At 40.6% G+C, this 14127-nt stretch overlaps 1 protein-coding gene across 1 annotated transcript; it reads right to left on the bottom strand.

Moving 5' to 3' along the window:
• Positions 1–3056: 3056 nt before the first annotated feature.
• Positions 3057–3944, bottom strand: LOC133806892 (uncharacterized). The gene has a single exon (XM_062244990.1). The coding sequence runs from the start codon at positions 3942–3944 to the stop codon at positions 3057–3059; it is 888 nt and encodes a 295-aa protein (XP_062100974.1).
• Between the last annotated feature and the right edge of the window lie 10183 nt (positions 3945–14127).

Genomic DNA, 14127 nt, shown 5'->3' with positions numbered 1-14127 from the left:
TGATACAATAATACTTTCTGTCATGCATCAAACATTTTCTGAATAATTCTATTTTTATCATGAAAGGCCTTGGTCTCTTTTTTTTTTTAAATTTTAGAGCTCTCATAAGCATCACTACGAATATCCTCCAACTCTTGTAATTGCAACATTCTTTGTTGGCCTGCATTATCCATCTCCATGTTACACTTTTTTACAGCCCCCAAGCTTTATGCTCTAATTCAATCGGTAAATGGCAAGGCTTTCATACACCAACCGATATGGTGACATATCAAGCGGTGTTTTGTATGTCGTATGATATGCCCATAGAGCATCATCTAGTCTTACACTCCAGTCCTTCCTATTTGGGTTCACCGTCTTTTCAATAGTAGACTTATCTTCACTATTCGATACCTCGGCTTGGTCATTTTCTTGTGGATGGTAGGCAATGGTTACTTTATGAGTCACTTGATAGCGTTGAAATAAAGCTTCAATAGTTTTATTGCAGAAATGATTACGTCGGTCACTAATTATTGCCCTTGGAGTGCCAAATCTCACAAAGATATTCGATCTAATGAACTCAATCATTGTTTTAGAATTATCCGCTTTAGTTGTTTTTGCTTCCACCCACTTAGACACATAATCCACCGCTAAAAGAATATACTCAAAACCGAATGACGATGGAAATGGTCCCATAAAATCAATGCCCCATACATCAAAAATATCGATAATAAGTACGGGAGTTTGGGGCATTTGATCCCTAGCAGTCATATTACCAACTCGTTGAAAGCGGTCACATGCCTTGCAATATGCGTATGAATCTTTAAAGATTGTAGGCCAATAAAAATCATTGCCAAGTACTTTATGGGCTGTTCTTTTTGGTCCAAAATGACCTCCACAAGCATGAGAATGTGAGAAAGCAAGGATAGATTAAAATTCAGAATCGGGAACACACCTTCGAATGGCTTGATCAGCGCAATGTTTCCATAAATAAGGCTCATCCCAAATGTAGAACTTAGCATCATGCTTAATCTAGTTCTTTTGAGCTTGTGTAAGGTCTCCTGGTAACTCTTTATTGGCCAAATAGTTTACAATATCACCAAACCATGGAATAACTTCTTTAAGAGCTAGGAGTTGTTCGTCGAGAAATTTTTCATTTAATTGCAAGTTATTTTCATCCTGAATAAGTCTACTTAAATGATCATCCACCAAGTTTTCTGACCCTCTCTTATCTTTTATTTCAAGATCAAATTCTTGAAGGAGTAAAATCCATCGAATAAGTCTGGGCTTCCCTTCTTTCTTAGCTAGTAAATATTTAAGAGCTGCATGGTCAGTGTAAATAATAACTTTAGTTCCAATCAAGTAAGACCGAAACTTTTCTAGCACAAAGATGACCGCTAAAAGCTCTTTCTCCGTAGTAGAGTAATTCAACTAAGCATCATTAAGAGTCCGAGAGGCATAGTATATAACATGAGGAACCTTACCAACTCTTTGCCCAAGGACCTCTCCTACTGCATAATCACTAGCGTCACACATTATTTCAAATGGTAACTCCCAATTCAGTGGATCAATAATGGGTGTTGATGTCTAGGATTCCTTCAATTTGTTGAATGAAAACAAACATTTATCATTAAATTCAAATGCCATATGCTTTTGAAGAATATTGCATAAAGGGGAAGCAATCTTTGAGAAATCATTTATAAACTGCCTAAAGAATCTTGCATGACCAAGAAAGGTTCTTATTTCTTTCATACTTGATGGTGGTGGAAGAGAATGAATGAGATCAATTTTGGCCTTGCCCACTCCAATCCTTTTTTTCTGAAATAACATGCGACAAAACAATACCTTGTTGCACCATAAAGTGACACTTCTCCCAATTCAATACAAGATTAGTGTCAATACATCGTTTAAGAACTAGAGTTAAGTTGTGGAGGCACTTATCAAGAGAATCACCATACACACTTCAATGAACACTTCAATGATGTTCTCTGTGTAATCTGAGAAAATACTAACCATACATCGCTGAAAAGTGGCGGGAGCATTGCCTAATCCAAAGGGCATTCTATGAAAAGAAAATGTGCCAAATGGGCATGTAAATGTGGTCTTTTCTTATTGTTCAGGAGCAATAACAATCTAATTATAACCTGAATAACCATCAAGAAAGCAGTAATAAGTGTGTCCTGCTAATCTTTCAAGCATTTGATCGATGAATGGCAAAGGGAAGTGGTCTTTTCGAGTTGCAATGTTCAACTTTCTACAATCAATACAAACTCTCCAACCTATTTGGACTCTTGTGGGAACTAACTCATCTTCATCATTCTCTACCATAGTGATGCCTGATTACTTAGGAACTACTTGAACTGGACTCACCCACTTGCTATCTAAAATAGGGTAAATCACAACCACATTCAAGAGCTTCAGTATCTCCTTTTTAACTACTTCCATCATAGGTGTATTTAACCTTCATTGAGCTTCTCTAGAAGGCTTTGACCCCTCTTCAAGGAGAATGTGGTGCATGCACAGAGTTGGGCTTATTCCCTTGATATTTGCTATGGTCCACCCTATGGCTGTTTTGTATTCCCGAAGTACCCTTATCAAATGATCCTCTTGTACTTGGGTAAGGTGTGTGGTGATAATGACTGGTAATGTCTCTTTCTCACCCAAGTAAACATATTTTAGATGCTTCGGTAGTGGTTTTAATTCAAGCTTGGGTGGTGATTTAACAGATGGTTGAAGTTGCTCATGATATAAGGGCAACTGTAAGAACGATACCTCTTTAGAAACCTCTCCACCACTATTAAGTGCAGCCACCGTCTCCTTTACTTGAGTAGTGATATCCTCTTTCTTCAAGTCTATTGGTTCCCTCAAAATAACATCTAACCCATACTCTCCATGTAAATCAAGAATTCTTTGTGACAATGAGTCTAGAATATCAATTGAAGAAACTGAATGAACATCTCTTGGATACCTCATAGCCTCAATAATATTAAAGAAAATCACTTCACCATCAAACTCCATGGTCCAAGTTCCCTCATGAACATCTATCTTAGTTCTAACTGTCTTTAAAAATGGCCTTCCAATTAAAATGGTGTAGAGCATGGAACTGAGTCATCTTCCATACCAAGAATGTAGAAGTTTGCCGGAAACACTAATTCATTGACTTTAACCAATACACCCTCTCCTACTCCCCTTGGATAGGCATTAGAACGATCTGCTAATTGAATGATCACCCCCGTTTCTTCAAGTGGTCCCAAATTCAAAGAGGTGTGAATAGAGTAAGGCATTACATTGATTGAAGCACTCAAATCTAACATACATCTTTCAATCCTTTTATTGCCAATAGTGCAAGGAATAGTGAATGTGTCAGGATCCTTACACTTTGGTGGAAGTTTCTTTTGAAGTACCGCCGAAACATTTTCCCCCACACTCACCTTTTCATTATCTTTTAGCTTCCTCTTATTGGTGCATAACTCCTTTAAAAACTTTGCATATCGAGGTACTTGTTTAATGGCATCAAGTAAAGGAATGTTTACCTCAACCTTGTGAAAAGTCTCTAGTATTTCCTGTTTAGCTTCATCATTCTTTGTCTTTCTCAAACGACTAGGAAATAGAGGAGTAGTGACATAAGTGGGAATAGCTGGTTTAGGTTTGGGTGTTAGGGTTGCGGTTTCATCTTTGTCTTGTTGGGCAGATTGGGTAGGAGGCAAAGACGCATCATTTGATCTTGATGGAATAGTAGGTGGATCATAAGTCTTGTCATCTCTTAATGTGATGGCATTAGCGTTTTCCCTTGGATTCCTAACAGGTTGTGAAGGTAACTTTCCTTGATTCTGTGGCTCACTTTGACTTAATGAAGTGGCTATTTGACCCATAGTGTTCTCTAGATTTTTCAAGGATGCTTGAGCACTTTGAAGAATTACATGAGTCTGTATATTGGAGGCCACTAACGTTTTTAGCATATCCACCATTTTTGGATCTTAAGCTTGTGAGATAGGGGTTGTTGAGGATGAGGTGCATAGGCTTGTTGAGGCCTTTGTTGGTAAGGAAACCTTGGTGGTCTAGTAGGTACAGTTTGTTGTTTATTCCCATATTGAAGATTAGGGTGTTCCTTCAACCTTCCATTATAAGTTATAGCATAAGGGTCATACCTTTGCCTAGGTTGCCCTAGGAACCCCCCACCCCCATTGCATTTACATGCTCATTGGTATCCTCTTGAAGTGTGGGACATGCATCAGTATGATGCCCCACCAACTGGCATATGCCACAAGGTCTCACTTGCTAACCTAAAGCCATTTGTTGAACCATACTCATTAACTGCGCAAGCTACTGCTCTACTTTAGAGTTTGTCTCATTTACTCCTTTAAATGAAACTTCATGATGAACTCCAAACTATTGGGAGTTGGCTTCCATATTAGAAATTAAACTCCTAGTTGTAGCAGGAGTTTTGTCCACCAGTGTTCCCCCACTTACTACATCAATCATGCGCTTGTCCAATGGAAATAGTCCTTCATAAAAGTATTGGATCAAGAGTTGTTCACTTATTTGGTGGTGGGGGCAGCTAGCACATAGCCTCTTAAATCTCTCCCAATACTCATATAATGACTCCCCAGTCTGTTGGCGACAGATTTCCTTCCTTATACTACTAACCTTAGATGCTGGGAAGTAACTCTCCAAGAACATTGTCTTCATTTCATTCTAGGTATTAACAGTTCTAGGATGAAGGTAATAGAGTCATTCCTTTGCACCATCCTTCAAATAAAATGGAAATGCTCTTAATTTTATCTGCTCTTCAGTTACTAACAATGGCTTCATACTAGAGTAGACTACGTGAAACTCTGCTAGATGCTTATTCGAGTCCTCTCCTGGTAGCCCATGGAAAGATGGTAATAAATGTATGAGGCCCGACTTGAGTTCAAAGTTAACGTCCAACGACGGATATTGAATACACAAAGGTTGATGGTCTAGATTCGGCACCGCCAACTCTTTCAACGTCCTTTCCTGAGCCATCTAAGACTTAACTGATGTTTCAAAGTCAAAATCGTCGTCAGATGGTAATGGTATTTGTACTAGATTGACTTTATTTGAAGGTTGAAAAAGTGGATTGTTAGTGATAGTCCTTGAAGAGCGAGACGACGATGTCTCAAGATATTTCTTTATGGCTTGTAGTCTTTCTTGAGTATCATCCCTAGACATATACACCTGCAATCAAAAATTTGATGGGTGTCGTATGCCGTATCAAATTTAAATATATTCTATCAATCACTTATACCAGCTACTTCAGTATAGCGGTAAATAAGAGTCAAACCCATGAGGACTATGATCAAATTATTATTCAAAATAGGAACTAAACAGAAATTAGATAGGGGTTTTAATTTTAAAAACCGAAAACATAAAATAAAATAATGATCAAAGATTATATAACTAAGGATAAAATGATATTAAAGAAATAGTCAAGAATTACTCTCTACCTTCAACAATCAATCTATCAAGAATGACAAATAATATTCCATATTTCCAATTAAACTATTAACCCTGCAGATAACACTTAAGCAGTCAATTATCTCAGTTTCCCTATTATAATTAATTAAAGCTAAGCGCTCTTAATTAATCATTTTTACCCAGCAATAAACCCATTAAGCATGCAATATATTTAACCTAGTAAAAGCATTACACTTTATGGAAACAAGTTAATCTAGGCAACAAATTCATTAAGCATGCAATTCATTTAACCTAGGTTCTATTTTTCATCATAATCAAGATACCCATCACAATATCCTAATTGTAATTTATCACTTTACTTAGAATCCTAAACTATTAGGTGAATAGCAATCCTAAGATGATAGTAGAACAATGCAAAACTGTAACGTCCTCCTAATCCAAGACCGTTACATTGTGTACTTTAAAATAGTGCCAGACTTAATAATCAAGTCCCTTAGTTATAAATGTGTAACTAAGGTTAATGACAAGGGTTAGGGTTACATTTTTTAGTCAAAAGGAAATGTTGACTTTTCAGTTAAAAGTTTAGTATATACATGGGATCCCAAAATAACATGAACAGATGTTTAAAAGGTTATATGCATGTCAAAATACAAGCCAAGCCGACCTAGGCGGCAAAATAAGGGATACAACCCTAGTTCCTCCAAGATAACCCCGGTCATGGTGGTTGAGCAGCCGCATAGTACACGTCACCACCGAAGCTCTCCAACTCATGACTAGTACAGCTTCCCTTTCCCCTTACCTGCACCACATAGCACCCGTGAGTCGAGGCTCAACAAGAAAACTTAAACATGTGCATGAATAGTAAATGCAGATTCCAAATGCATGTCTAGTATGCCCAACAGTAATAACCTACCCATGCATGCATACAATTACAAATAAATGATTATAGGATTATTCTGGGGGCCTGCTACCCTGAATAGATGACCATAGAGTCAACCCGGGGCCCTATGCCCTAGCTAAGTGACCATAGAGTCACCCGGGGCCCTTTGCCCTAGCTCTGAGTAACTAGCCATAGAGCTAGCCAAGCGCTTTATTTTTCCAAACAACCATAGGGTCGGCCAACGTAATAGTACGTCCTGGATTAGGCCTAAGCCTCTCAACCAGTGCACAACGCGCTTTTTCCACCCTTGACTAATAAGTCAATGCCTTAACCAAATATTCAGACAACTAGATAAACAGATAACCATATACAGATAAGCATAATTCAGATCATACAAGAATGCATACATATTATTCATATATCTCAGCCAATTAAATACAAACACAATAATAATCATGTTCCTTAATGGGGTCGAGCCCTAATTACGTAGATAATGCAAACAAGCGTATATCATTTAACAATTATCCGGATACTGAGCATTCAAACATGCTTAATCAATGATCACAGACATAATCTTAATCAAGTTCATTCTCAAGGGCCCAAGCCCTACTCATACTTATATTTAACAACTGGGCCAAGCCCTAATCACATATATCACGTATTGGGTTCAGTTTTCTTACCTCGGGTCCGAATACAACATATAATAAGAACGACCCCCGAACACAATCCCAGTTCCGAGCCCCTGGCGGTAACCTAGTCACAACCATAATATAGAATCCAGTTAATAACGAGCGAATAATGGCTTCCGGACCGAGTCCTAGCCTCAACAGTATTATTCAACTATGCCAAATATGTAAGCCCAAACTCATCAATCAATTAAAAAGATTAAGTGTGAACAACACTTCTGTTTATGCTATAATACCCAGGCCCAACGCCCTTAGGCCGAGTTCCCTGGTCTCTTAGCTGACCCCGACACCCTTAGGCCAAGCTGCGTTCCACACGCTTGCTATCGGCCCCCGGCACTGTTAGGCCGACCTACAAACAGATATAATCACAAATGCACAATGCATCATAAGTAATCAATGGCAGTGTATACAAACATGCCCATCAAGATATTCTCAGCTACATATATGTTCGTATTCATAATATATTCATATAAGGGGTTTAAGCCCCATTCACAACTCGGGTGCAGTTTTCTTACTTTAATTCCTGAGCAGCTAGCATATGATAGCCCTAAGCACGATCCCTAATCCTGAGCCCTTGCGGTATAACATAGACACAATGCAATAACGGATAACCATTAAAACCCTAAACCAATTAAAAGTTTTGGGATGATATACGAGTCTTTGAGACCTTCAAATCTACTAAAACAGGTAGTAGAATTCATACCGAGCGCTTAGATTTAGATCCCAGAGCCCAAAAGCCTAATTTGGCTAAGGCTGCCTAGACGGGCCGCGATCTGGCCCTAAGGGTCGCGGCGTGCCCCCAAGACAAAGGCGCCAGCCCCCAACCCCTATAGACATGTGGGCCGAGACCTGGCCCTGTGGGTCACGGTGCACCTATGAGACCGGAAGCCCCCTAGGGTCCTAGGGACACGCGAGCCGCGATGCCCATGAACAGGGTCACGGTGCGCCCCTGCGAACCCAGATAACCCAACCTTTTTTTTTTTTGCATTTTCTTCGAGCTAAACCCCCCAAAATTCATCCTAGACCTAACCTAAAACTAGAATTAAGCCTCTCAAACATTCTTGTAGAGTCCAAGAACTTTACTTAGCTAGTTAAATAGTAGTAGTAATAGTAATAGCTAGTAGTAGTTGTAGTATATTTATGACTGTGGATTTTGGTTCAAGCCAGGACTTAGTTGGAAACTCCTAGCAATAGTTATGGATTTTATAAGTTTAACCTATAGTTTAAGAATATTAATTATAACATAAGGTTTGATTAATATTGCTGGTTATTAATATGATAATTATTATAACCTAAGGTTTAGATAGAGCTAATAAGAATATGACACTTGTCATGAGCATGGTTATTCCTAAGGTTTAGATAGAGCCAATAGGAATATGACACTTGTCATGTGCATGATTATTAAGGAATTATTATTTTAAGGATAAAATAAGGGAAATATAAGACTTAGTCTTGACCAGAATCTGTTAGGAGCATGACATTTGTCACAAATTTATTTATTTGAGATTTAGATAGTTAAATAGATTTTTCGTAATTTTAGGATACTGTAACTTTAGACCTATTTTTGACCCAGTTATGTTATGAATTTCGAAAAATAGTATTTCTATAAAGTTGTAGATAATTGAATTAGCTTTCTAACAGTATAAAGAGAATCTAAATAGAAGTCCTAAAGCTCTAGATATGTTGATTTTACTGCAGGTGAGTTTAGAGTTTTGAGATTTAGAGAGTTAGAAGTTAGGATTTTATTTGTTTTTATTATTTTTGTTTTAAAAATCAAGCTTTGACTCCTTAAATCTCTCTCTGAACAATTTGACCAAGTCTTAAGTCTTTGGCTGAAGGATATTCAAATATTTTCAATTAAATTCATTATTTTTATTCAAAGCCAAAAAGAAGATTTTCATTCCTAGAATTGCATTTTCATTCATTCTTCAAGCATTAATCAAAGCCTTCCAGGTGCTAGTGAGACTATAGAGTGATAAATACTTGGGTTGGGGTTATAAGCTTAATAAACACTTGGGAAGTAAGATTATAGTGTATTTCGGTTTCGAGGTATAGTTCGGTCATAGAAGCATTCAAGGTATTCCTTATTCTAGTTCCTTTATGTATTGATCTTATAGTTTTCCTACTCAAATCCTAACTCGTATTCTTTATCCTTGATTAGGCATCTAAGTTCTTCGAACTTGAGATTTCTTGTTGGTAAGTATCTTCTCGATGGTTTAGTTCATTCCTCTTCATCTCTTTCTTTTAGAAAACTCACCTCTCTATTAATGGTTTTTAGGAGTGTTCCAAAATCCTGACCTTGTTCTCATCATCCCGATATTTTGGTAAGGAAAATATGATAGTTTTATATGCTTATATGTTATGATAAGTTATGCTATAGTATGTTATGTTATGTTTTCTTATGTTTCATGGTTATGATTTACCCTACCTCAGATATTAGATAGGGGACGTAGATGGGTTATCATAAACCTACCATGTGATCTAACCTACCTCAGATATTAGAAAGGGGACGTAGATGGTTTATCACATGTTTTAATGGCCATTAATAGTATAGTCTTATATGATGTACGTCTTTATAGATATATGTTATATGTTTATAGCTTATAGTTATGTGTATGATTATGTTTCATGCTTGTAGTAGATTTTCCTTGCTGGGCATTAGGCTCATTCCTTTATGTTTATATGTACAGGAAAATAGTTATGGCGGCGGAAAGATTCTTGGCAGCTTAGGGATGTGTATTGAGGCAGGATGGAATTGGTGGATTGCGCGTTCAATTCGAGGATGAATTTTTTAAGTCTTTTAGTTATGATTTCTATGTATTATTTTTCTGCACTTAATTTTGTAACCAAATTATTTAAGTTATGTTTTGTTTTCAAAACAATGGGATCCCATATCCTAAATGAATTTTTATGTATTTAACCTTTACTTTACAGTTTTTAAATAAAGTTATGGTTATTTCATATGTACGTTTTCTTAAGATTAGTATAGTAGTTATTAATGGTCCAAGGTCTAGAATAGTTGGGTCGTTACAATAAACACCATAAACAACATGACCACACTAATAGCTAAGGCAAAACTCCATCACAGCCCAAAATCCACCCCTAGAGTTAGAACTTAAGAACAACAAAACCAAGCTTCGAATTCAATCAAGAACAAAGAAATTCACTTACCCCTACTGCAGATTATGCACCTGAGTTAATCCTTCAGTAATCATAACTTCAATTCTCTAGTCCCCAAGCTTCAATTCCTCAGCCTTTTCTTCAGCAATTCTCCTAAGCCTTCAAGTCACCCAAAGTTGGAGAGAGAGAGAGACAAGAACTTGAGATATAGGGAGAGGGACTTCTGTTATCCCCAATTCCTTCCCGCACACGTGGCATGGTACACTAGGTCCATGGGCTATCCTGAAGGGATCTGAGGCCCAAACTGAGCCCAATGGATGGGAAAAGAACGAATCCTAGTGGCCCAAATATCAGCAAGCCAACATTATCCACTGGACATCTCCGCATCAAAGATGCTGGGACCATGACTTGGGCACGGTTCATCTTCCTAGACCCAGTATAAGGCGTCATTCGGGGTGTGAATAAGGAGGATGTTTCCAAGTCTAAGAATGGACCAGGACGATAGCAGTTGAACCCAAGCTCTAGTAAACGAACTAGGGTCCTGGTAAAGGGACCGAGACGTTGTTAAATGAACCCGGATAGGGTGTTCGGGTTGGATATGATAGACTGTCCCCGACACTGACATCACCCCGAGAAACATGGAGTTTTGTCTCCTCAACTAACCTACAGAAGAGGTTACATATGGAATGTACGCCATTATTCATAATAGTACTACCCCTACTCTGAGGGATCCTGTCCCAAGGATCTCCTTAGAAGCCCACGCGGACCAGACTGAAGCTGCGTACTATTGTCAGTCGTACAGCGTGGTTATGCTCGAGGCAGCCCAATGGGCCCTAATTAGTACATTTTATTTGGTAGAAGCCTCTGTATTAAGCCTCTGTTAGTGAGAAAATCCTAATTACATCCGTATTGGGCCCGGATTAGTCCGGCCCAAGTATAGTGCATCCAACTGCCTATAAATAGGGCCAGTTGTGCATTGTAGAAAGGATTCGAATTTTCTTCTTGAAGCACATACTCTGCTCAAACTTACAGAGAACTCCATAGCTAAAAGCTCTCTAAAGCTCTAATACAATAGACTTGTGGACTAAGGCTCCTTAACGCCCCAGCCACGTAAAAAACCTTGTGTGATTCTCTTTAAACTCTTTCTTTTTGCTCTCTTATCTTTGATAATTCTAGTTTTTGAAAAAACTCGATAAACTTTTTGGTGCTTTCATTGAGAGCCCAAAGAAAGCTTGAAAGAATTCTTGAATATCTTCAACAATTGTGAACACCAGACACATTGTGTTCGATCCTTCTCACCAACAACAGCAAGGCAATAAGGAGCCATTGCCCAATCAACCATTTCCTTAGGACCAACCCGAGGATACACCTTATCAAATGCCTCAGCCTGACAATTCTCAGAATTTTGAGGACGGAGCAGACTACAAGGAGGGTTACTATGATTAAGTTGAAGAAAACAAAGGGGGATACCAGGTTCACGATGCTGAAGATCCTGCAATCCCTGAAGAAGAAATGAATCCCTAATAGAAGGAACCAAAGGGGGTCAGACTGAAACAACAAGTCCTGGATCAAGAGGCCAGGATAGCTGAACAGAAGGAAGCCACCTGCCAGATGAAAGAATCCCTCCTGACCCTTCAGGCCTTCATTGCTGCCCAAGGATTGGCAGCCAATCCTCCAACCGTTCCACCTCCAGGAACACAACCACTGGCCCCACTAGTTAGGATTGGCGTGCCTGAAAACACAAGGCCGATCCCTACTCTGAGACCACAATCCAGAGATGGCCCATCAAACCCGGCTCAAGACAAAGGGAAAGCCAAGATGGCTGACCCCGTGGGAAAAGAAAACCCCGCGAGAAAAACTCATCCTGTCCTGAAAACTGAGGCCAACCCAAGGCAACTCCCTAAGAAAGAGTGGATGCGTCTCGTCCTAGGATGGGATCATCCAATCAATCTGTAATGGAAGCACCCACAGGGTGTCAGGCCTTGGACTGTCCCTGGACAGACCGAACGAGAACAACCTCTCCATCCTAGTGCCTCTATGAACAAAGGTCATAGAGGGCGCTAGCATGCGGAAGAGTCAGAGGCCATCAGTTTGGGGGACAAACGTCCCGGATAGACTTGCATGATGGTTTGAATGCCCGAAAAGAATGAGCCCACAAGGAAAAGATATGCCCTTGAGGGGTAGATCTAAGGAATAACCTCAATGAAAAGAGAAACGAGAGATCCCTCCTAGACGATGGAATGGCCAAACAGTTCATGGAATAGTTGGCCGCATTAAAAAAAGTTATAGACTGTCTGGTCCAGAAACAAGAGGGAGGAGGTTCTAATTTCGAGGAGGAGGAAAAAGAACCATGCGCCAAACACATCTTGGACGTGGTGCTTCCAAAGGGGTTCAAAATGCCGAACCTGCCAGCCTACACCGGGAACACAGACCCCAGGGACCACTTGTCCTGCTACAGTCGGTTGATGACCGTAGCTCACGTCTGTGACAATGAAAAATTCCTATGCTTCTCAATCACCCTGGATGGACCCGTAGAGGAGTGGTGGAAGAGACTCAAGCCAGGATCAATCAAATCCTGGTCCAGATTACAATCGACATTCCGCAAACAGTTCATGGCCTCCATGAGAATGGATATGCAAATAAGTGCCCTAGCTAATATCAAGCAACTCCCCACGGAGACCCTGAGGGCCTATATTCAGCGCTTCACGGAGGAAGCCTCAAAAACCAAGGTGGACGATGGACAGCGCCTGGTGGCTCTCCAGTCCGGGATCCGAGCCGAGTCCCCTCTCTGGGACAACATGCAGCGCAGCAAGGTGGCCACCCTCGAGGAATTCATAAGGAGGGCGTAAGGCTTTATCAACTGGGAAGAGGCCCGGATCCAAGCATTCGAATGGTAGCTGGCCCCCCTGTCAAGTGCCCTGACTTTTCCCGGATATGGAATGCAATACCTTGAGAACCATTATCAGACACCCCCAACAATGCCAGGATCAACTGACACTCATGGAATGACCTTTGCAGCCCCGACGATCTACGATCCCACTTCCTTAAGACACACGCCAGCTCAATCTGCCCCATTCTCCGGATACGGTATGGCGCCGATCGGATACAGTGCCGCTCTCGATGGAGCCCAGCCATCTCTAATAGGGGGGACTGAGGGAAGCGTGAACCCCTCCCAGGGAAAGAGATCGGGGAAAGGAAAAAACTGATCCAAACCCTCAAAGAAGGGAAAAAGGGGCTATGAGCCCCAATACACAGAATACACCAACCTAGTGGACACTAGAGAGAACATATATCTGGCCACAGGAAGTACGGTCCAATACCAAAAACCCACCCCCATGTTCAAAGGGGGAAAGAACTCAAGGGACACCAGCAAATGGTGTGCCTACCACAAAGATGTTGGTCATATGACAGAGGAGTGTCGTCAGCTGAAGGACGAAATTGAAAATCTGATCAAGCTGGGGCATCTCCACCAATAGGTCAGGATGCCAATGGGAGTTCCGGGACTGCCAGCAGCTCTCAGACAACCTGCGGCCCCGGGTGCGCCTGGATCGTACCGACCTCCTTAGGGAGGGTACGCTACAGGTCAGGGAGCACAGGGCCCTCAGGGGACTCCAATTGTGCAGGAACCAGGACCCGGAATGCCATTTCCTTATGGAATTGCACCCCCGCGGATAGATGTTCATGTGGCCACCATATCAGGAGGGCCACATCTGGTGGGACCATCCCAGAACAATTAGAAATGATACCTTAGTGAACTCAACCATGACCACGAGGTGTGTACCTTGGTCTAGACCCCGACACAACACCCAAAGTCGATGAATTTACCCATCACTTTCATGGAAGAAGATGCCAGAAGCGTCCAATTCCTGCATCATGGCCCTCTGGTCATTGATGCCCAAATCGCCAACAAAATGGTGTCCAAAGTGTTGGTGGATGATGGAAGTTTCGTCAGTGTGATGTTCAGGCCGACCTTCATTGCGATTGGCCTGACTGAGGTAGACCTGGCCTCATGCCCAACACAGATCT

This window comes from Humulus lupulus, chromosome X (genome assembly GCF_963169125.1).
Source record: "Humulus lupulus chromosome X, drHumLupu1.1, whole genome shotgun sequence".
Classification (NCBI taxonomy): domain Eukaryota; kingdom Viridiplantae; phylum Streptophyta; class Magnoliopsida; order Rosales; family Cannabaceae; genus Humulus; species Humulus lupulus.
The sequence above is the reverse complement of the archived record's forward strand: the minus strand, read 5'-3'. Positions and strand labels throughout refer to the sequence as shown.

Excerpts from the sequence above, each read along its gene's own strand:
- LOC133806892 (XM_062244990.1), bottom strand. The coding sequence starts at position 3,944 with ATGGTGGATATGCTAAAAACGTTAGTGGCCTCCAATATACAGACTCAT.